The sequence below is a fragment of the Poecilia mexicana genome, unplaced genomic scaffold, assembly GCF_051168715.1.
Source record: "Poecilia mexicana isolate PSO_F unplaced genomic scaffold, ASM5116871v1 scaffold_15, whole genome shotgun sequence".
NCBI classification, from domain to species: domain Eukaryota; kingdom Metazoa; phylum Chordata; class Actinopteri; order Cyprinodontiformes; family Poeciliidae; genus Poecilia; species Poecilia mexicana.
In genome coordinates, this window is record NW_028263384.1 from 6843424 (window position 1) to 6867906 (window position 24483).

A 24483-nucleotide genomic window follows, 5' to 3' on the forward strand; every position below is an offset into this window, starting at 1 on the left:
TGTTTCTGGTTCAAAAGTGGCTTGACCTTTGACCTGGGGAATGCGGCACCTGTAGCCCATTTCCTGCACACGCCTGTGCACGGTGGCTCTGGATGTTTCTACTCCAGACTCAGTCCACTGCTTCCCCCAAGGTCTGGAATCGGCCCTTCTCCACAATCTTCCTCAGGGTCCGGTCACCTCTTCTCGTTGTGCAGCGTTTTCTGCCACACTTTTTCCTTCCTACTGACTTCCCACTGAGGTGCCTTGATATAACACTCTGCAAACAGCCGATTTGTTCAGAAATTTCTTTCCGTTTCTCACCCTCTTGCTTGAGGATGTCAGTGATGGCCTTCTGGACAGCAGTCAGGTCAGCAGTCTGACCCATGATTGCGGTTTTGAGTAATGAACCAGGCTGGGAGTTTTTAAAGGCCTCAGGAATCTTTTTCAGGTGTTTAGAGTTACTTTGTTGATTCAGATGATTATTTTTATTGCTCGTTCAGAGAACCTTTTCATAATATTCTAATTTTTTGAGACAGGGATTTTGGGTTTTCATGAGCTGTTTGCCAAAATCATCAAAATTAAAACAATAAAAGACCTGAAATATTTCAGTTGGTGTGCAATGAATCTAAAATATATGACAATTTAATTTTTATCATGACATTATGGAAAATAATGAACTTTATCACAATATTCTAATTTTATGACCAGCACCTGTATATGACTGAATTTGTGGTGGACATTTTTATCATATTGTGAGCATGGTATTAAATAAGCCTGATTCAGTGATTTTCACCAAACCTTTTTTCCACAACAAACTGAGAAGACTTTTTTTTTTTTTTTTTTTTTGCAAAGTGCTTCCAGATGCTACTCAAATAAACTGTATTGAAATGAAATTAAACTTTCCTTATTGGGAGACTCGAACTTTAGTTGGCTGGGATAGGAGAGTTTGACAGACAGAGAAAGGGGAAAGTATTTTTTTTAACTGAGATTCACCTGTAGGACTGTACAGAGAAGGCAACTCTATACGATGGAAACAGAGTGATGAAACCTTCAAGAGTAAGATCTCTGGTAGCCAGGTAAGCCTTTTTACACTCACCACTAAAATGGTCTTCTATTGCCATGGGAAAGAGGATTTTCTCTTTGTCCATAATTGTTTGATCAGTGGTCAAACAGGGCAAGCAGAACGAATATCTGTGAAGACAGTGTTTGTTGCCCCCAAAGTGGTGGGCAGGTCTGAGTTTGGATCGTTTATTCACATACTGAATGGATCTAATTCCTTAGCATTTCTTGTGCTGGAGACGTCGCTGGCAATCTATCCCCCACTGTAATATAACTCAGAGCCAGTCAGATAATAACTGATCCCCACAACAAAGGCAAGACCTGAAAACCAAAGACTTGTCTTTGGAGTCAAGCCCCAATAGAGACACAAGAGCTCTGAACAATTTTCTTCAAACCTGCTGGTCAGGAAGAGGATTTTTAAAAACCTTCAAAGTGACTAGAGACATTATAGAAAAGCAGTCTGCATATTATGTGTTTTCTGCATTCCCGTAGAGACATGAACGTCTCTTAATGCATCTACCTGCAGAGGCCTGCCATAGCGGCCTCTCTACTCCACAGAGAGGTACTTTGGGTTTTTCCAACCCAAAATAGCTGAAGTTCTGCTGAGAAACCCCTCAGATCTCATGCTGATCCACTGCAGGACAAGAGTTGATATAGGCAGTGGCTCAGGTGGCATCAATCAGCAATCAGTAGACAACAGGACAGTAGGGGCAAAGCGGAAGAGAACATTAAACTTGGCAGGAAAGGAGAAGATCATAACAACTAGGACTACATTTGTACTCACATGTTGCCATTTTGTCAACACCATATTACAGTTTGTAGCCATGTACTTAAAAAGCTGCACAATGGTTTAGTTTTTGTTTTGCTGTTTGGTATTTTTCCAAATTTAGGGAACAAATATTGTTTAATCTACAAGACTAAAATCTTGTAAATTATGCAATATTTCCAGAAAACTTTCTTTTTGTCTGTGTTGAAGAATATTGGTTTTCATAAGTGAAGTTTATGACTGAGAATAAGATCATAAAGGACTTACAATGTTGTTGTTTTTTTTGGTTCTGGTATATAATTTTGGGGTTTTAAAGTACTCCATACATTTCTCCTGTCACTGATTTGTGTCAAAAATTCAAACAATGCCATGCCAATTTTTTGAGCTATGATATTTGACTGTTAAATTAAATCATGCTACGTGATAACTGTTACTGGTTTCTTACTTTTTTCCGCATGGCTTGTACCCGACTGACAAACAGGCAATAAAACCTGGAGATCAGTTAAAGGGAACATGAAGCAACGTGAGAAGACCGACTGTTTTACATTCGAGGTATAATCAGACGCTCTAACAGCATGTGAGTGTGTGCCTGTTGCTTAATTGCAAACACATTTGTGAAAGTAAAATGCTCCTAAAAGGGAAAGGTTGTGAAACTGGCAGTGCAAATGAAGAAAAGATGGTACGTTGAAATAAGAGTTTTGTTTTTCCTCGATGGATTTCTGTGTTAAGGGTGAAATGCAGTCCATGCTTCAAAGAGATGTTAGTTCAAATCAATGCAGACCAAGTTCTCACTTTTGGTAGTTCTTGGACTTCATCAATATGTTTCCACCTTTTGTCATTTAGGAATGTTTAACTGGAAAACCATTTCAGCAGGAATTTTCTTTGGACTTATCGACAGGCACAGAGAGTACACTACTTCAGCCAGGTCTGCTAGACAAAATAATGACCTCATCACCTTTGGTCAGAAGGTACAGGAACCATATTGTAGGGGATTGTTGGCTTTCTAAAATATCCTTGTAGTCTGGATTATTTTGTACAGTAGGTTGACTGAAAAAACTCACAAGCATATCTAAATTGCAGATGAGTCACTTGTAAGTTCTTGGACTGAGAGCCATTGCACAAATAAATGGTTAAATTAGATTTTTCTCGGTAATGTACTCACATCAGTGGGAAAGTCAGTTTGCAGAGCACTTCAGTGTGCTTCAGTGACCTATGCCAGTGTCAAGATAGATTTTACAAAAGACTTCGTCTGATTGAGGCGCCGGTTCTGTCTCTCTATTAAAACAAGCTACACAGCAAAGACACGGAATTTGAGTGTTGATAACAACACCCTGGCCATTGGTTTGATGGCAGCATACAGCCTTGTGGTTCTGTTAGCACAAGGCTGAAGCAGTGCTAGCTTTAAGCTTCCTCCTTGAGGATTGAACTGTACTGTATGTTTGGAATATAATTATTTGGCTTTGTTTTTGCTTGTTTTTTGGCTTGGGTAAAACATTAACTAAATGTATTCAGTAATGTTCTTGACACTAAGTAACAATGCTGATGCCTTGTTTACTACATTCATATGGTGGTAGAAATAATATTTTAATAGGAATCTAATGGTTGTCGACGAAATCCTCAGTAGTGCTACGTTGCTCCGTTTGACTTTCTGCAGCCTTCTCGTCTATTTTCTCAAGTAGTTCTTGCTTCGTTGATTACAAGTCCTTGAAAATTGTCTGCTGCTCGCCCGCAGTTGTCTCTATGGGATCTGAGCAATCGAGTCTAAATGTGTAAGCAGCCTTCATGTCCCGTTCCATCTTGTTGGCTTGAATTTTCTTAGGTATGCTGCCCATAGACCGAAAGTTAAAGAAAAAACAATGACCATTTGTAATCTCCCTGCTAAAGTCTGACTTAAGGCAACCAGGACAGCTGAGGTCATTATTAGATAATGTTGATATTTTGTTAATTTCAAATTATTGTGTTCATTATATAAGGAAAATCGTGCGTTTTGACTCAATAGTATCACACCAAGAGAATACCATGGCTACAGTAAGTCTCTACCGTTGTTGCCTTAATTTCTGTTTGGAAAGGTGACATAATAACGATCCAAAATTGTTTAGCTTTTCCATCTCAGTGAATGTTTATTCCTCACAGGCTAAGCAGCAGTTCTCCAGCTCAGCATGAACAGTGCAGAATGAGATTAGACTGCTGCAGCAGCCCTTTTCTGAATGTTTTCAGGCTTAATCCTGAATCCTGTCACAGCTGAAATTCACCGTACAAGCTGGGGAACCAGAGATAGCTGCTGCATGTCACGATGCAGGAATGTTTGGGTTTGATTTTTTTTTTTTAAGTCCACAGGAAGCTGAGTAGATGTGCTACTTTGAGTGTCTGTTTAACATGAAGAGCCACCATATTTAATATTATTCAGTTATTTCAACCTCAGTTTTATGTCAGTTATTGTCACTAGAGGTAGACAGTATGTATTTTAATGCTCAAAAAGATACGCACCTTTTCTACATTGTTAAACTAACCAGCTCAGTTGCACATTCCTCTGGACTACAACTCCGCAGGATTTATGTTGACATTTCATCAAGGTAAATTGGGGCCATAAAGTTTGTTTAAAAGAAAAAAAAAATGAAACATGTTAATGAAATGACAAAACCTGGTTCCGTTGAATCTTAAGGTAACTTCCATTTTGGCGGGCTAGTAGACGTATTCGCAGCGACAGGTCAGACCACGTCAGGCAGATTCTCTAAGCTGTTCAAGCACGAATGTGTCGGTTTTCTTTCTCGGTTTAATCAAATACTGTAGCTAACATTAATGTGAGCATGACAAAAATGGTATTTTGCCCAGCAAGTACAACTATTATGATAACTGTGATATTCTCGGTTGGAAAGGAATCAGAGAGAGGAGCTGCGAATACGGGTTTACTTGGTTTAATGGCGGAATACAGAACAGAACAACCACACCAGTGTCTGACGTCAGCTCTCAACAACCTAATAGTTGGCCTATCAGAAACTATCCCTAGAAACAGTTATGTCTGTATTTCTGACCACTAGGGGGCAACAAACTAATCTATTACATTCCTCCCCTTTTAGATGTTACTGCAACTAATAAGTAGGAAAAAATGCATTCTAACTGCAAATAAAATATCCTACTGCCTTCACTAAGTATGTAACAATGGAGGCATCTCTTAATGATGTATCCCTCAAAATCAACTGGCAGTAACAACAAACAATCATCTTTTATATATTTTCAAAGATTTAGTCTCTTTGGAGGAACTCTGTGCCTCTCAGGGTATCTGCGCTGCGCTGATGGTCTTTGGGTTGTTTCAGGAGTTGGTACTGATGGTTCTTCAGTTGTCTGCCCAGGTGATTCAGCAGGCGATGGTCGTGATGTTTGGTTTTCCATTGGACTTGGTGTTACCTCTGGAACAACACAGCTTCTGATTTCTTCGGGTCTCTCCTCGAGAACCGGTGAAGACATAACTGGGGATTCCTCCATTGCTTGTTTCCATGGTAACATGTGGTCAACATGTATGGTGCGTGTTCTCTGTCTGTCTTGTATCTGATAAGTGATGTCTCCTAGCTTCTTCAGAACTGTTCCACAGGTCCACTTCACAAGTCCTCCTCGGAAATTTCGGATACGAACAGTTTCTCCTTCCGAAAACACACGTACCGGTGGGGCTCTCCGATCATGATGTCTTTTTTGCTCAGACTGTTTCTGTTTAATGTGTTGGGCAAGTTCAGGTTTAAGAAGACTGAAACGGGTTCGGATCTGACGTTTCAGGAATAACTCTGCTGGTGTGCGACCTGTCACGGTGTGAGGTGTACTACGATACATGATAAGGAAGTTGGCCAATCGATGACTGAGTGGCAACGTGGACCTCCCATCTGCTTCCAGTACATTTTTCATCAAGGCTCGTTTTAGAATTTGTACTGACCTCTCTGCTGCTCCATTTGATGCAGGATGATATGCAGGAACAGTTGTGTGACGGATCCCATTTAACTCCAAAAACTGGCTGAATTCTTTTGACACCAGCTGAGGTCCATTGTCTGATACAAGTTCTTCTGGAAGTCCATATGAAGAGAATAACCTTCTCAAGATCTCAATGGTGTTGTAAGACGTGATGGATGTCATCGGGAAGACTTCCAACCATTTTGAATGACTGTCAATAACCACTAAGAAGTAGTGTTTGTCTTTTTCAGCAAAGTCAATGTGAATTCGTTGCCATGTTCTTTCAGGCCACTTCCATGGGTGAAGTGGTGCGACCACTGGCAACTTCTGTAAGCTTGACAGATTTGGCAGCTTTGGACCAGTTCTTGTATGTCACCATCACAACCTGGCCACCACAGGTAACTGCGAGCGAGAGCTTTCATACGGCAGATGCCTGGATGTTCATGATGCAGGTCCTTCAGCACTCTCTGTCGGTAACCTGGTGGGATGACAACACGTTGTCCCCAAAGAACACATCCTTGTTCCCCTGACAGTTCGTGTCTGCGAATGAAAAAAGGCTTAAGCGTTTCATCCTGTACATAATTTGGCCACCCATTCATGGTGTAGCTCCACACTTTGCTGAGAATTGGATCTTTCCTGGTAGCTTTCTCAATGTCTTTAGCTACTACTGGTAGTTCTTCCACATGAGAGAAATAGAATATGCTTCCTTCCTCTGCAGTGTTGTCTGGTGAGTTTTGCGGTAATCGTGACAACGCATCCGCATTTGCATGTTCAGCTGACCTTCTATATTCAATGTCATACTTATATGCCATGAGAATAAGAGCCCAGCGTTGCATCCTCAAAGCAGCAAGTGTTGGCACAGCTGACTTTGGTCCCAGTATGGCCAACAATGGCTTGTGATCTGTTATGAGTGTGAATTTCCGCCCGTACAGATATTTGTGGAATTTCTTGACTCCAAAAATGATGGCAAGAGCCTCTTTCTCTATTTGGGCATATTTCCGCTCAGCATCAGTTAATGTTCTTGAAGCAAATGCCACAGGCCTTTCCTCTCCATTTTCCAAGATATGAGAAATGACTGCACCTACCCCATAAGGTGATGCGTCACAGGCTAACTTTAATGGCAGGCATGTGCTATAATGCACTAACACCTTGTTCTGTAGCATAAGCCTTTTTGCATCTTTGAATGCTTGTGCACATTCTGTTGTCCAAATCCATTTTTCATCTTTCCTTAACAGGTTGTGGAGAGGCTGTAGGATGGTGGATGGATGTTTTAGAAATCGACTGTAGTAATTTAGAAGACCCAAAAAGGACTTTAGTTCCGTGACATTTGTTGGTTCTGGTGCTTTTGTTATGGCTGCAACCTTTTCCTCCACAGGGTGCAGTCCATCTTTGTCAATCCTATGTCCCAGGTACTCCACACTACTCTGAAGGAAGCAACACTTTGCAAGTTTCACTCTAACACCATGCTTCTCCAGGCGAGTGAGAACTTCTTCCAACCTCTGCAAATGTTCCTCCTCAGATGATGCAGTGATGAGAATATCATCCAGAAAACAGGTCACATGGTCCATCCCTTGAAAAATCTGATCCATCACAGACTGAAAAAGAGCAGGAGCACTGGAAACACCATAGCTAAGGCGATTGTACTTATACAGTCCCTTATGTGTGTTGATAACCAGATACTTCTCTGACTCTTCATCTAACTCTAACTGCTGGTAGGCATGAGAAAGATCAAGCTTACTGAATAATGTTCCTCCAGCCAAAGTAGCAAACAGGTCTTCAGCATTTGGAAGTGGATAACGTTCCTCTTCAATGCACTGATTTATGCTGACCTTGTAGTCACCACAGATCCTAATTGTTTTGTCAGCTTTCGGTACTGTAACAATAGGAGAAGCCCACTCACTTTTCTCCACTCTTGAAATCACCTTCACCTTTTCCAATCTGTCCAACTCTTTTTCTACAGCTTCCTTTAGTGCACAAGGAACTGGGCGAGCTTTACAGAAAACTGGTGAGGTGTTTGATTTAATGCGGATTCTGGCCTTAAATCCCTTGATGCAGCCTTGATCATCTGAAAACACTGCCTGATGGCGTTGGATCACTTCCTGTACTCCGGGTTTTGCATCTGTTTTTACTAGAACCTTGTGTACTGTGAAGATCTGTTTCCAGTTCAGCTGTAGTTTCTTTAACCAGTTTCGTCCAATCAGGGATGGTCTGTTTCCCTGAACAACGATCAGTGGTAAGGTAGTCTTTTGTGCTTCATATTGTACTGGTACAACAATATATCCACGAACCCCGATGTTTTGGCCTGAGTAGGACTTGAGCTTTAACCCAACTGCTGGTCTTATAGGAAACTGGTTGAGATGTGAATAGTAGTACTTGTCACTTATCACTGACACTGCTGATCCTGTATCCAGCAACATGGTGGTGTTTTTGTCTCCAAGTGAAACATCAACTGTGTAACCTTTCTCACTAGAAGCGATGGAGTACACTGAATAAACTCCAAAAAGTTCGGCTTCATCATTCCTTTTTGATGCAACGTTGTGAGTTTCCACATACTGAGTTTGAGTTTTTTGTCTGCTTTTTTTATTCCTGCAAGCACGAGCAATGTGTCCTATTTTTGCACAAACATGACACTGTTCACTTTTAAATCTGCAGTCGCGTGCCAGATGTTTTCCTCCACATCGATAGCACGGTTGCTTTTTTGCTGAGTCTTTTTTATATTCCGTCCAGCTCTTTATTCTAGTTTTTTCCTCTTTTGTGTTTTGTCCCTTCCATCCTCTGTCAGAACATTTTGGAGCATTCATCAAGGCATTTACTTGGTGAGGGTCATGGTGTCCAGAGAACTCCATGGTATTTTTGGAAGCAAGTTCCATGTTCACGGCGATCTCACACGCACGAGAAAAAGTTAGATCTTTTTCTGACAGTAACTTGCGCTGCACAGCATCCGAACGCAGCCCACTAACAAAACGATCTCTCAGCGCCTCATCCAAATATTGTCCAAAATTACATGTAGCTGACAACTGCCTCAGGGCAACAACGTAGTCTGAAACTGACTCCCCCTCCTTCTGGTTACGTTTTTGGAATCGAAAACGCTCAGCTATCACCACTGGTGTCGGCTTATAGTGTGCTTGTAACACTTCAGTCAGCGATGCATACGCCATTGTGCTCGGTACTTTCGGAGACACAAGATTCTTTAGCAGCCTGTACGTATCTGCTCCGATCACCGAGAGAAACGTGCAAACTGTCTTCTCATCCGGAACATCATTAGCCAACATCCATTGCTCCAAACGCTCCAAATATGACTCAAAATCTTCTTTTGACTCATCATATGCATCCACACGACCCACGTGCATAGCCATATTAGCTTCTCGATGCTAAATCCCGTAGCGATGAAAAAAAAAATATATATATATATATATATATATACGGTTGTTTCTCTTACTTCCGTACAGAGTCCTTCGACAGGCTCATGTGTTTTTTCACGCTGTGGAAATCTTTTAAAATCCTCGTCGCCAGTTGTGATATTCTCGGTTGGAAAGGAATCAGAGAGAGGAGCTGCGAATACGGGTTTACTTGGTTTAATGGCGGAATACAGAACAGAACAACCACACCAGTGTCTGACGTCAGCTCTCGACAACCTAATAGTTGGCCTATCAGAAACTATCCCTAGAAACAGTTATGTCTGTATTTCTGACCACTAGGGGGCAACAAACTAATCTATTACAATAACGGAATCAAGTTTGCGTACCTACCACACGCCGACAAACTGTTACATCAACCAGAGTGACTGACTCACTTCATCACATCAACGCGATCAGCCCATGCGGTCAACAGTCAGATGAAACGTAGATCTTCTTCTTCGTGTTGGCAAACAACTCAAAGGTGCACTACTGCCACCTGCTGGCTCACCAGTCAGGTGTTCACTGAAAAGCCCCTCCCAAAATCGGTAAAAACATGGAAATGAGAGGTTTTTCAGCTCAGAGCCAAAAGTACAGCAAGTACATGTTTACAATTCACATTTTATTTGGTAATAACCTTTTGAAAAATAATGAAAAAATTAGTAACACTAGTTTGACTTACTATGTAATTAAAAATCTGGGTCTATGTGCCAATGACTTCAGCTCAGGGGAATCATCTTTGAAATGCCTGAAGTTTGTAGATGACACCACAGTTACAGGTCTGATCCAGGACATTGATGAGCCTGCATACAGACAGGAGGCAGATCAGCTGGTCCACTGGTGTGGTCAGAACCATTCAAGACAGTGAAGATGATGGTGGACCTCCAGAGGACACCCCCCAACAGCTCATCATCCTCAATAGCACTGTTTACTGTGGATCACTTCCTGATACTAGGAATCACCCCTTCCTCTGGACACATAGACGCTGTTCAGAAGACTGGACTTTCTTAAGCAACACAAAAAGAAGCTGCCGGTCATCTTCTACACGGTCATTATTCAGTCTGTCCTGTGTTTTATCAGTCACTGTGCGGTATTGCTCATCCATAAAACAGGACAGTCCAGACGCCAATCAGGGTCGACCTTTCCTCCATCCAGGACTTGTACAGGTCATCGGGTCATAAGGAGGACAGCTAACATCTTGCAGAGCCCACACATTCCGGACACAAACTGTTTAAGCTTTTACTGTCAGGTCGGTGATACAGAGCGATATTTGCAAAAACCAGCTGCCACAGAGGCAGTTTCTTCCCCCCATGCTGTCTGTCCAATGAACACAACAAACACCTTACAGCCAGAGTAGTCAGCTACTCTGCTGTGAAGCAAAATAAGAGTAATTGCACTCCCAAAACCTGTCTTTTTCTCCTTACAGAAAAAAAACCACAATTGCACATACACATAAAATCCTCGATTGTATTTCCTCTTACGCTCATATATACACTGAAAGCACATTAAAGCAAAGTCAAGCTCCTTGTTTATGTGCACAATCTTGGCCTAGAAAGCTGATTTTGATTCTAGCCATAACTGTGATGACAAATTCTCTCCCAACAGGCTCCGAATGCTCTTAAATTCCAGGTTTTATCTGCCTCTCTTCCTGCTGAATTCTCTGTAAAATAGACTCTGCCTTGAAGCTTTGTTTTGCGTCCATGTGCAGTAACGGAAAAAAGAGAAAATAGTCTCATTAAGTAAATTATTAGCTTCGTGTTCGGGGAAAGCTGCAGCACACATGCTGGTTAGGCTGCGGTGCTGTTGTGACTCAGGACGGCCATTTCTCCTGCAGCTCATAGAGGATCGTTTAGAAGCGTTCGGCTGCAGACTGCAGGTCCATTGAGACCCTTACAGCTACTAAACATAAGCAGCCTCGCATTTAGACTCAGTCAAATGTTGCTGTAAAAACTCGCCTGTAGAACCGTAAGCACGTGATTCTTTGAAGGCAAGTTTTATGTGTAAAGCACATTCTCAGCAACAAGGCCATTCAAGGTGTTTTACATTAAGTATCTTCTGTACGTTTAGCAGGTGACAAAACGTTTGATTTCTTCTTTGTACAATGCAAGAAGATGCAAAATCATTAAGATAAACAACTATGGGAGAGATGACATCATTACCTCAGACTCTCAGCTATAAACATTGTCATTCATCTTACTGTCATTCTAAGCTGCGTTTTGTTTTCAGATGATTTTTTTTTTTTTTTGGCTTCATTTCTTTCCCCGTTCTGTGTTTGGAGCAGAACGGGGGCAGATTAAGAAAACGCAGTTAATTATTAAGAATGCTGTCACTTTGAATCACTCAGTTTAGGGGAAACTTTATGAATTTTTCAAATTTATAATTTATTATTATGCATTCAAACATGTTAGAGGTGTCCACTGTTTTTTCATGTGTTTTTAAAAGAAATTCCTGTTTTTAGGCCTCGTGAACGAAAACAACATCAAGTCAGGATTCATTTTTTTCATATGCAGTCATATTCAAGATATGACAATGTTGTTGAAAAGTTCATCAGACTGATATTTACAAGCCTTTATTTCAGATGGGTTTTCTTTTTATCTTGCAGCTAATAAAACCAGGACCTTTAAGTGTAGAACATATATTAAAAAAACAAACATAGTCTGGATGAAATACACTAATGCCCTGCTTAAAGGTTATTTGTGAAAAAGTACTTAGTCTGACAAACAAGCATAGCATATTCTAGTTTACTAAATATGACTGTATTTTCAAAGATAACAGCTGACGAGTTATTTTCTATATTTTCTACACTGAAGCATGTTGCTTTATTTTATGGGATTATTTTTCCATATAGAGATAAATTTGATCTTTGCTCCAGTGCATTGTACACCTTGCTGTAATAGCAAATAATTGCGACTCAAATAGAAAATGATGCTTGATTCTATAATGTAAAATGTGAAAGTGGTGTGTACATTTATAAAAATCTTATTTTTAATTTTTAAAAAAAAGTCATTTACCTTCAGAAGTCCCCAAATTAATAATTGGAGTCCAGCTGTGTGCAATGCAATCTGAGACTAAGGGAATTTGTGAAGTTCTCAGAGGTTTGTCACATAAAATTAGAAAACAAGCAGCACCATGAACACCAAGGAACCCAGCCAACAGGTCAGGGAGAAAGTCGTGAAGAAGTTTAAAGCTGGTTTAGGTTCTGAAACAACATTCCAGCTTTGAATGTCACACAGTTTTATGTTCAAATCATCATCTGAACATGGAGAGAGGATGGACTAACTACGAGACCTACAAAGGTCCATAAAACAATCTGGTGGCCACATTTTAGTACGGACAGTGAGGTTGATCAGAGACTATGGGAAGATGCTTGGAGCTAATGAGTCATGGAGGAATAGAGACAAAAATCAAGGATCTCACTATTAGCAGCTGTCCACATGTTACACCAATAAATACATGCATGCTGATAAACCAGAGGCACCTTGAACAATGTTAGTCACTGTAAACAGGATTACTGTTAATTGAACACTCCCGCCTGAATAATCACACTTGATATGTGTGAAAGTCTCCTGCTTAATTCCCCAGCAGAACAGAGTTACGTTCATGCAAACACCTGCTGACAGGAAGTCATTGGATGTGACTCTATGTGACCTTGTGTTTGCGCAGGGATCTGCGCTGGGTGTGGAGTGGGATTGGTGGAGCAGGGGATCACTGGACGAGGGTAAACTGACTTGTTGCTGTGAAAATGAGTGGAAAATCAACAGGTGACAAGTTAAGCGTTTTCTCATCTTGACCTTTGGTTCTGGGGTCACTGAGGTACTAACTGCGTCTGGCTCATCTCAACCGAACAGGACAAGAGGTTTTCCTCCTGTCATAATATTCAGTTCTACAGCTCAGAGCTCCAGCATCAGTCAGCTTGTGATTCTTTATTTAAGAAGTATCTTTTGTTTTTTTGTTTGTTTGTTTTTTTAGTCTTTCGGCAAAGTAAAATACATATATCTAATGAAGGGTGTGACTGTGGGAAGACTGATGATCATTTTGTAGATTTTTAAAATGTCAAGACAGATAAAGTGGGAGGGAAAAATATTAATTTTGGAAGTTGAGAACTACAGGATTTTATATGACGCCACTCATCCTTTATATCAATGGCTTTATCGCACAATCTCTCATTCCACACATGCTTCTTGAAGAACCTCTGTGATTTGCAACGGAGCAGAAAAGGGATCAACTGGGGTGCTGTGACATGCAAAGTCAGTGTAAATTAGGCTGGGTTTTTCACTTAATACCTGTACTAACAGGTAAAGCTAGAAGTGCCTTTGTGCAGGAGGAGCTGTATGGAAAATTGGTGAGCAATGAAGGGATTATTCTTGAACAACATTTGAGAATTTTGTCATCAGAACTGCAGGTGTGGAAAAAGGAACATAACCCAAAGACTGCAAAAAAGGTTGCTGGATTGACTGACGTTTATGTGGCTGCTAGGAGAAAGAACTCATGGGTCTCCAAAGCACTGTGGGTTTTCCAAAGCTGGAAAAAGCATGGGCACAATCAACCAGTACAACAGGTTTCAGATGCAGGTGAACTCCTTGTAAAAGAAAGATTTGTCTCAAAATTTCAGAGGAAAATGCCTATTTGCTGCTTATGTGGACATGAGGCTGACATCAAATGTAAGTGCCCTCAACATGCTGTTAAATTGTCCTAGATGTGTTATGTGTCCAGGGAAGTGACTCAAAATGCCGGAGCAATCCAGCCACTAATGTAGACGTGTATGTGTCTGGCACTCAAGTGACTGATTGATAATGGAAGTACGCAGACCTTGGTCCAATGCATTTATGTTTGCACTAGTGAGACCGTTCCAGTCTACTGTGTCCATGGTGATGAAATGACCTACCAGTGACCTACCAGTGACCTACCAGTGCTTACTGACCTGTTACAGTCTCCTCTGTTTAACATTGTTTTAAGTCAGGCCCAGGGAATGCAGTCTGAGGAAATTGTTTCAAACCATACTACCATTTCACAATGTGGAAGTTTCCATAGACAAAACGACATAGATAAAACAAAAGACCAAAACACTGGTACTCCCTGCCACCAATCCTTTGAAAGGTTTCAAGGGACGAAAACTAGTGAAGTACTTTAAAAAAGACCAAAGTCAACAAAAAATTATTTCTGCATTAAAAATTACATTCCTAACAGACAAAATGGGCCAACTAAACAAGTTGTGGCAAAGGAAGTATGAGCTTGTCCAGAAAGAACTTGTGCTGCCTTCAGAGGACAACAAGATGCTGCCAAAGTGACAATGGCTTTATGAAGTGATGGGGAAATTGGGACCGATGACGTACAAAGTCTCTGTTCCAGAACGAAGCAACTACATTCAGTTTCTCCTTGTGAGTCGGTGTCCTGGGCCTGAGAGATATCTACCTCCTTCTGCATCTGGAGGACAGAAGATGAGGAACCTGAGGAGCAGTATTTCCCTGTTCCATCAACCTCTGAACATAATTTTGAGATAATCTGTCAAGAGAACAGCAGCTGGAGATGAGGGCTGTCCGTCCATTGAATGTGTTCCAAGAGGATCCAGGTTATTCTGATGTGATAATGCATAACATTGACTTAAAAGAAGATGCTGCTCCAAAATGAATGAGCTATTGCATACCTGAGAGACTTCTGGAATCACTTAGGAAGGAAATTGCCTTAATTCCTTTCCTTGGTGTTATCAAGGCATCACACATCGCGTGGTGCAATCCAAGTGGCCCTGTCCCTAAAATGGATGGCACAAATAGGTTTTGCGTTGACTTCTGCTATCTCAGTTCAGCTTCAAGCTTGATTGATCTGATTGAGAAACTTGGTAAAGTAAAATATCTCACCACCAGGTCAAAGATTATTGGCATGTGCCACCCTCCCCCCGGTCTAGGGAACTTACGGCTTTCAAAACACCGTGGGGCCTTTGCCACTTCAGAGTGATGCTGCGGATTCCTGCCACATTCCAGCACCTAATGGACAAGGTATTCAATGGCCTCTATCATTTTGCTTCTGCATATCTGGATGACATAATTTTTAAGAGCACCCAGACCTGCAACACCTAAAGGTGGTCTTTGAGTGTCTCCAGAATGTAGGACTGACAGTGAATCCAGCAAAGTGTGCCATTGCAAGGAGGGAAACAGGCGACCTGGGCTTTGTCATCAGAAAAGGATTGGTGAAGCCACAAATTCACAAAAATTGAAGCCATCCAGCCCTGCCCCCTTCCACAGAAAAGAAAATCCTTCTTGGGTATGTCTGGTTGGTACCACATTTATCATTAAGTACTCTGCTTAGAAACATGACCAGTCTTCAAAGCCCAAACATACTCTTCTAAGGTCTGAGGTCTAAGGAAACATTCAAAGACATCCAGCAGGCCTTGAGCCAAGATCAACTGCTCTATTGCCCTGACTTTCAGCAGGAGTTTGTCCTACAAACTGATGCACCAGACAAAGATCTTGGTGTCGTATTGCTTCAGGCCCCCCCAAATGACTGCCATCCAATTGCCTTCATCAGCCGTAAACATTTCCCCAAAGAAACCAATTATTCCACTATAGAGAAGGAATGCCAGGCTATAAAACAGGCTTTGGATTCACTTCGCAACTACCTCCTGGGAAGACAGTTTGTGCTGGAAACTGATCACAAAGCACTAAAAATGGCTGGAGAGGATGAAGAACACCAATAGTCACTGGTACCTGACAATGCAACCCTGCAAGTTTGATGTGCATCACATCCCTGGCACGAAGACTGCTACTGCTGGCTGTTTGTCCCACTGCGCCAGCAAGTCTTCAGGGGAGGGGAATTTTGTGGTGGATGCTCCTACAAATAATTGATATTCATTTTAATTGCATTTTTTTTTTTTGTTATTTTTAAGACTCTATAGTCGTGGTTTTAAGTGCTGTCAGCAATGTCTTCCAGTAACATAATTCCCCAGTAATATTTTTATATTTCCTGTCAACTTAGCATCTTTTAAGAACATGGAGGACTGCCGGTGGACCGCCTCAATGCCCCCACCACCGGGCTTAGCAGGTTTTCTGGGGATACCCTGCTTCTGTACATTTGAGACAAACATTGCGAGTACTTGAACAGAAATGTAATGTAGCAAAAACCTGCCATAAATGAAAATGCTCCACAAGATGGAAACTCGCTTTAGATAAATATTTAGATGCATGTGCTTGTCAACGCTTGTATGTTGCTGCAGAGACCAACAGTGATGCTCTCCAGCTGAAACGATCCTGTTATCTAAGGGAAAAAAAGGAGATGAGAGACAAAAGTGAAAAACACACAGTAGAAGTCAGAGAGAGCAAACGCTCTAGGGGTGAAAAAGATTAACAGTTTGATGAGCACACTGTGAAGGCTCCTTTCAGCACAGAAGAGCAGAAGTAATCCTCATTAAGGTAATTAGTGTTTCAGGAGACAAAGTGACAATAAACACAAACTACGTGCAGAACTGGTCCGGATGCATGCAGTCAGACAACATGTAGTACCTGCATTTCAGCTGCGGGACCTATCGGGAGTGTGTGCATTAGTAGGAGGCTGTGTGCTTAACATGAGATCAAGCAAATGCTTGGCGAGGTGTCAGCCTCATAAAGCCCCAGGATTCCACGTGGAAAACACTCTCACACTGCACACCACCGGGAAAGACGCACACAAACACAAACACTTCCTCTGACGAGTCAACTCTGAAGGCAAACATGAGGCTGAAGAGTGTCTGTCGTCATTGAGCTTACCCTACAGCCTCAACCAGCTCTCCGTTCAAAGTGTCTGTACCTCGTGAGCCTGATGAGCCAGTCCCAAGCAGGTCAACAACGGGTCTGTTTGAACTGGCATCGAAGAGAATACATCAGCCTCTAACTGCTAACTGGCCTGGCTAGACCGAGCAGCCTGCAGCCAGATTGTTTTAGAAATCTGGAAAGAACAGAATTCAGGGATTTCGACAAGAGCCGTCAGTGCACGCCGAGGATCAGACAAATCCACACACACACACAGGCGTTGATGCTGGCGATTTCAGGCTGCAGGGGAGCACAGATCATTTCTTTCTACGTGAGGTTTTATTTGTTCTTTATAAGCTTTTTCAAATTTTCTTCTCAGCGATCATCTCTGCATCAGCACCAGGAAGGGTGATTTCCATTCTTAACTGTTCGCCTCAGCCATAAGTAAAGTAAGCTGCTGTGTAGGTCCTCCAGGCCAGCAGGGGGCATCCAACAGCAACTGATGTTTCCCAGAGAAGATGGTTCTCAAAACTTATCATTATTTTGAATTTATTTCAGTATTTTTGAAATGGCAAATTCAGAGTTTAAAAGCCCTTTAAATTAAAGCAACATGGAAAATTTATTTGCTCTACATATAATGCATATTGAGTTGAATACTCAATATAAGTTTAGGTAAAAATGACAGCAATTAGAACACAGTATCATAATAAATATAGCAGCAACTGGCCCACTGTACCATATTAAGACTAACCTGGTTCAGTGCAGTTTTTGTCAGGCTCCAGGTAGAGCTTAGACTTGTTGTCTTCTTGCAGAAGGTGACGACTCTCCCACTTTGCCTCTTCCACAACCAAGGAGATAGAAGTCTGATATCCTGGGAGGCAGAAGAAGTTGTAAAACAGAAATATTAGGAAGGTCCCACTAATATTTAAGGTCAAACAAGATGACTGCAAAATAAGCACCAGTACTACAAAGTTACTGCAGTATTTGGTTACAAAAAATAAGTTCACGATAATCACAAGATCCCACTTCCAAAGAGAGGTGAGACGTGTTTTGTGTTCCCACTCTTTTCTTTTGTAGAAGCATCAGTTCAGCATCATTCTGTGAACCACAAAGCTCAATCACGCATGTGTGTAACCTTCATTTAACCAGACATGTCTCACTGACATTAAAAATCTCTTTTTCAAGAGAGACTTGGCCAAGACGGGCAGCAACACACTAATCAAAACTTACAGACATCAAAACCCAATTAAATATTCAACATGGATAATAAAACAAATTTGCAAAAAGCAAATACGGCCATTTTCATCCTATATGAACTCTATTTACTGACGTTTTATTTTTTCCCGATTACCCAAGTAATCATCAGAATAATCGATAGATTGCTCAATTACCAAACTAATCGTTTACATCACTCTATGTTGCAAGAAATAAAGGCTTTATATATATTATATATATTGTGATATATATATCACAATATATAAAAGAAATCAATGAGTAAAAAATATTGAATTTTTTTTAATATCAATATCTTTGCTACTAGAAATGGCAACACTTCAGGAGAATAGACTCTTGGAGTCGTATAAACACTGGTTTTGCTCTGTGAACACCAGACAGCAGATAAGGCGACAACTTCCCTCATTATCCTCATTCTTATCCATTTAGCAGATAGCCACGGCATATTTGTCATTTTAATGGCGAAGGCTTTTCTCATCTTCAGCATAATAAGCTTCTTTCTGAATGCCTGTCAGGTTGTGAGCATGTACAAACACACTCAAATAATGGTGCTTCACTGGGAGACGTCTGAGAGCATCATTTATCTGATCAGGGTAATTAAAAGCATAATGGGTTCCTCTGGCCCTGCCAAGTGCAGGTGAATTGTGATGTGATTGTGTTTTCATTGTTCTTGGGTACAAAGGGTCTCGGCAGGCTAACGGCTTCAGAGAAACTCGGCCACGGAGCCCACTGTGCCGTCGTCAGTCACAGAGATCCACACAGGAATTCTGATATGAAAAACATTCATTTACATTTAGAAGAGGGCGTCTGGTATCCAAAGGACCAAGAAACAATATGTTTGTTGTGTTGATGATGAGTGTGAACATTGTTCCAGACTAGTGATGGTAAAACTCTTGTTCTCATTAGTTTGTCCTCTTTGACATATTTTGTATAACTTGTACTCACGTTTTCCTCTGTGATAGTAGAGGTTTACATACCATTATTCCATCACTTGCTTAGCTTATGCAGCTCATTTGCCTGGAGGTCTGCTCAGATTACTCCTCTCTTCAAACCTAGCGATCCGGCAGATGTTTCAAATTATCGGACCCAATTTTAGCCCTTCCAATTTTTCCTAAGCTTAGCGATAGCCGACATGTTTTTCTGTTTTTGTTTTTTTTTTGTGCGTCATGATGCCAGCATTGAACCGATGTGATTGGGGACGTCTGTACTTGGTGTAACGTTATGTATTTAAAATTCACCTTCTGATATATAAAGCTCTTAATAGTCAAACTCCATCAGACATTCAGAGATCTGATTGCTCCATATGTTCCTAAAAAAGAGCACTTTGCTTTCAGACTGCAGGTTTACTGCTGGTTCCTAGAACTTTAAAAAAAGGACAAACTTCAAGATTTAAACTTTTTCATTCAGATGTTGTACATGGCTCACGGAGCCACTAAAAGCCATACTCAGAACATGATTCTCAGAGTGCTTTTTCAGGCACATGGACCACAAGGCACAGCTCTCTGATTTAGCAGATATATATATATATATATATATATATATATATATATATATATATATATATATATATATATATATATCTGCTAAATCAGAGAGCTGTGCCTTGTGGTCCATGTGCCTGAAAAAGCACTCTGAGAATCATGTTCTGAGTATGGCTTTTAGTGGCTCCGTGAGCCACAGGAACAAAAAGCATTTGTGCAAGAAAGAAAGTGTAGATGCTTCATTACTCTATAACTAAAGGTTCATGTTATTGTAATAATTTCTTGCTTCAGGTTCCAAGGTTGTACTTAACTGGGAAAGTTCACAGAGGAGCACTGAGAACAGTTATGTAAGAAAGACCCTGCAGATGCTACAGGACAATCACAGGAAGTTTTACCTGTTAGCAGATTCTCCAAAACGTAGTCACAATGATTAAAGGAATATATTCAAATTATGTCAATGTCAAACAATTCAGCTAATGTTGTCAAGCCCCTACATACAGTCCATACCAGGAATCATTAACTTTCAGAAACAACAGTATGATCCCAAAAATATTAAAATACAAAAATATTAAGAATAATCTTAACAGAATATTTCCATATAGGAAGGACAAAAAAGTAATTTATACTGTTAAAGCCTTTACAAATAAAAGATAAACTTATAATTTAGATATGGACATGAGATTAGCGAAATCAATAATTGGTTTCTCTAATCGACCCGTTCACGTATAATTGTAATTCATTCTTTTCTACAGGAAGATTTCCTAAAAACATGAAGGTAACCAAAGTTATTCCACTTCATAAAAATTGTGACAAACATTTTTTTTGACAATTTATTGACCTATCTCTTTCCTTTGTCAGTTTTCAAAAGTTTTTAGAAAAATATATTAGTAGACTTAAAGGAAAAGCTTTTCGTACCATTGATCACAATAAGTTGCTAAAAAGTTTAGTAAATGTGGTATTAGAGGTCTTGGCATGAAAGGGTCTCCAGTTATTTAGAGAACAGAAAACAGTTTGTTGAGATAAACAAGATCTGACTTAAGTCTCACATTAACCGTTTAAAGTGCAGTTTGCTTCTCCACCAGCTGTGGTCAATCGTTCACTGATGTCTGCAGCGACACTCGGCAATGGAGAACTTCAAGGTTGTGGTTCTGATGGACTCAAATAAACCCAGATGTCAATTTGTCTTATAGAAATTCATTGCTGGCTCAAACATAATGATAAAGACTCACTGGTGATCAGCTGTTTATTCCGCTATGCATATAAATACAAATATATTCTGATGCTTTTTTTTTTCTTTTTAAATATGCAACCTTTTGGATTTAGGTAACGTGGTCATGCATGAACTTTATTTATTTATTTTTTCTAATTCAAGGAAAAAAATTAAATTCACATCACAAACTAATATTATGTAGCTCCAATGTTTCACACAAAACAGCAGCTCCAGTTTGGTGTTGGTTTTGTTTCGCCAAGTTATTTTCCCTTTTGTTTTCATCTAACTTACTGTCTTTTCTCCCCCAAGTTCTCATGGCTGGTGTCGTCTCTCCCTTGTCTCAGTTCTTTTCTAGCCTTGATTATCATCATCCCTGTGCTTCAGTCCTGTTACTTTCCAGTATCCCTGTTTGGGGTTTCTCTTAGTTTCATTTGGGGTGAGAGCAGATTCTGTTATCCTAGATGGAAGGTTTTATTTCTTGTTTGCTGAGCTAAGTTCCTCAGCCCAGCCTTATCCCTGCTAATTTAGCTCATGTTTTTCACCTGTTACCTGAACAGTTGTCCTCCTCTCCTGTTTCACATAGTACTTCAGTTCTTGTCATGCCTTTGTCTTGTGCAGGATTCTTGTGCATTTTACATCTGGTAGGTTTTGGTGAACCCTCTGGTAAATATCCTAAGCCTAAATAAATCATCACGCCATGTCGCTGTTTGCAGTTTGGCTCTTCATCATCTCCACCTTCAGCCTCTCACCTGCTTTTCTTCCAGGAATATCCTGGAAGAAAAGCAGGTGAAAGTGGTCATGATTTGAAGAATGGTCTCTAGCATTAAAGGCTCAGGGAAGGGAAACTACTTGAATCCAACATGAGGCGTATTCTTATGCAAGTGGTCTGTGTTCTCATTTTAAAGTGCAACTATATTTCAGTCTCTAAGTCATCTTTTACCTCCCCCCCCACTGCCACTCTTTTCAACCAAAACCTGTTCATCTCCCTTCCCTCGCATCTTCTCTCCTCCTCCCACTCCTCCTCTTGTCCTCGCTTGCTCCCACTTTTCCTCTTTACATCCCACTTTCGTCTGCCCCCATACACACTCGCGCAAACAAACACAGTCCCCGTCTCCCCTTCGTTCTCTTCTCTCTTGTCTCTTTTCCTTTGCGTCTAAGTCGGCTCTGAGTCCCGAGGCTTTGTCAGAGCAAAGTGCTCCATCTGTGCTCCTCCACTCTCCCATCCAATCGCCCGCTAACAAACAAAGAAAGAAGGACCAAGAGACAAGAGCTTTAAGTTATGTAATGAGATTATGTAGAGATTATTACTGTATATCAGATATACCAAGCGGCTGCTAGAGGCTTAGCTATGGAAGGACCATTTGTCTGGCAGGTTTCTGGTGGATAGATGATGAAGGGAAGGTCAGAGAGATTGGCACGCAGCATATTTACTCTACAGATTAGAGCAGAGGTAACAAATAGACGCTTGTATTGCAAATACCTCTGCGGCCACATATGGTGTAGAAGAGCAGCATTTGCTCCGTATACGGGGGCTATCAGTCCTCAACAAAGACACCTCTGGTTCAATTTCTGACTGAACAGGAGATTTGCTTCGTACTTTGCACCTAAAGTGTCCGTGACCATACATGGAAGAAGACTGACTTTTTGGACAGGGCCATGAAGAAGAACATGGCTTCATGCAGTCCCATGTGATGCATGCAGGCACACAAGTCAAGTTTAAGAAATGCTGACAGTTCTATTATCATGGTCGTGTGATGATCTCCTGGTCTCTTGTGTGAAAACTCCCTTCAATTAGCACCTACTCCTAACTCAGAGCTCCTCCAGTGAAGGTCACCAGGAACCTGTATTGAACAATAGTCACCCTACTGTTGCCAACTTTGCAACTTTTTTCCATATTTAGAACAAAAACAACTCGGCATTTAAGCCAAAATCAATCAGACTTTTTAAAAATCAGTGATCAGCTAGAAAACTGCAATCAGTGCACCCTACTTTATTTAAATAATAGCAATCAGTCTGCAGAACAATTCAGTATTGACCATTAATAAAAAACAACACCTACTTAAAGAAGAACCTGAAAATGTCTTGTCATCATATTCGACACAACATGCAGAGGAAAAAAATATTCTCTGTTCTCTATTCATCATCCATGCATTTATATATCACTTAAATAAATCTATATTTATCAACTAAATCTACCTGTGTCCCTCTCTCTCTAACTGTATCATGTGTATATTTGCTTACAAACCTCAGTGTTATTCACCCAGGGTGGAATATTTCCCCTCTGACAGCCAAACCAGGTCAACACCTTTTATTCGGTTATGACTGGATTTCTGCTGCATGTCAGGAGAAGGGCATTAAGCACGCAGGCTAATGCTACTTGTGCCATTGCTATATGTAGCAGGAGAAGAGTAAGCACTGCCATCAAAATGAAATTCGGCACATTTAAAGACGTATATATCATTGTCTGTAGGATCTCGAGGGATCTCACGGTACTTAGGCTAAAAATGTAATTTAATAATCGGGGAAACGCTTGGCAGGATCTCTAATTAATCAATTGCAATTAGTATCATTTTAACGGTAAACCATACATCAACAAAATAAGCAACATTTTCAATTCAAAAACACATTTTACCGCTAATTTATTTATTTTTTTTTAATAAATAGACATGATCTTAACAACAAAGATATTTCTTGGTTTTAATTTATTATTTGATGCTATTCAGCCATCAGATTGTTGCAAAGTGCTATTATAGTGTTTCAGTAAACCCTGATCATTCATTTAACTTCTCTGAAGAAATATGTTTTTAGAATTTCAGATGATATTTTAGGTTTCAACAGCTGCAGCAATTTTTGCACGACTTGCACCCAAGAATAGACTTTTCTTGAGTCCAGTTTGATTGTTTGTTTTTTTTTTTTGTTTTGTTTTTTTTGTTTTTTGGAGCAAATATTATCCACTGTGTCATCCATCACTGTTGCCTCTGGATGTTACGTGTCAGATTAACAGGCGTACCACAAACACAACACAAAGGCTCTATAGTTTTATATGTTAAAAATAAAAACGCAGTTAACTGTGTACAGATTTTTAATGTGCTAAAATCAATTAATTAACTCGCATGTGTCAACTGAAGGCCCGTGGGCCAAATCTGGCTCTTCATAGCTTTTTATGCAGCCCTCTAGATTCTAGACTAAAGTGTGTTTAAACATTATGTTATCAATCAAATCAATACTGCTTTTATCTGTTTAATGCCAAATTATATCAATCAGTCCCTACAGCTTCTGGATAATTATTGTGGAAATTTATGCAAAATCAACAAATCCCCACACTTTTTTGTGCTGATACATAATTAGGAGTTTATTGCAGAATTTTTTCAAAAATTGTCAAAAAACTTTCTAACTTGTACTGAACAGCTGCCTCAGCCTTAATTAATGTCAGATTATGGTCCATGATCTATATAGCGTGCAATAAAAGGTCGCATTTACCGTCATAAATAAGCTCAAATATCACAAATATTTCCAAATTTGTACCAAGAACACTTTGATTTTTATTGCAAAAAAATCACAAAAATTATAACAAAATCCTGGAGGGACTGAAAAGATGTTGGATAATAATATTTAATTTTAAGAATTCACTGATAGTTTTAACAGTTTGTGAGCAGGTTTTATCAATACACCCTGGCACAACCGGCCCTTTAAGAGCATTCCTGAT

General features: G+C 40.3%; 1 protein-coding gene across 1 annotated transcript in view; it reads right to left on the reverse strand.

The window, feature by feature from the left end:
* Positions 1 to 24483, reverse strand: part of LOC106931899 (sodium/potassium/calcium exchanger 3-like) — a 52522-nt gene that overhangs the window by 26825 nt on the left and 1214 nt on the right. Inside the window, exon 2 of the mRNA XM_088013014.1 lies at positions 17605 to 17724. Within this exon, the coding sequence (XP_087869140.1) occupies positions 17605 to 17724 (120 nt within the window). The remainder of the gene's footprint in view (positions 1 to 17604; positions 17725 to 24483) is intronic.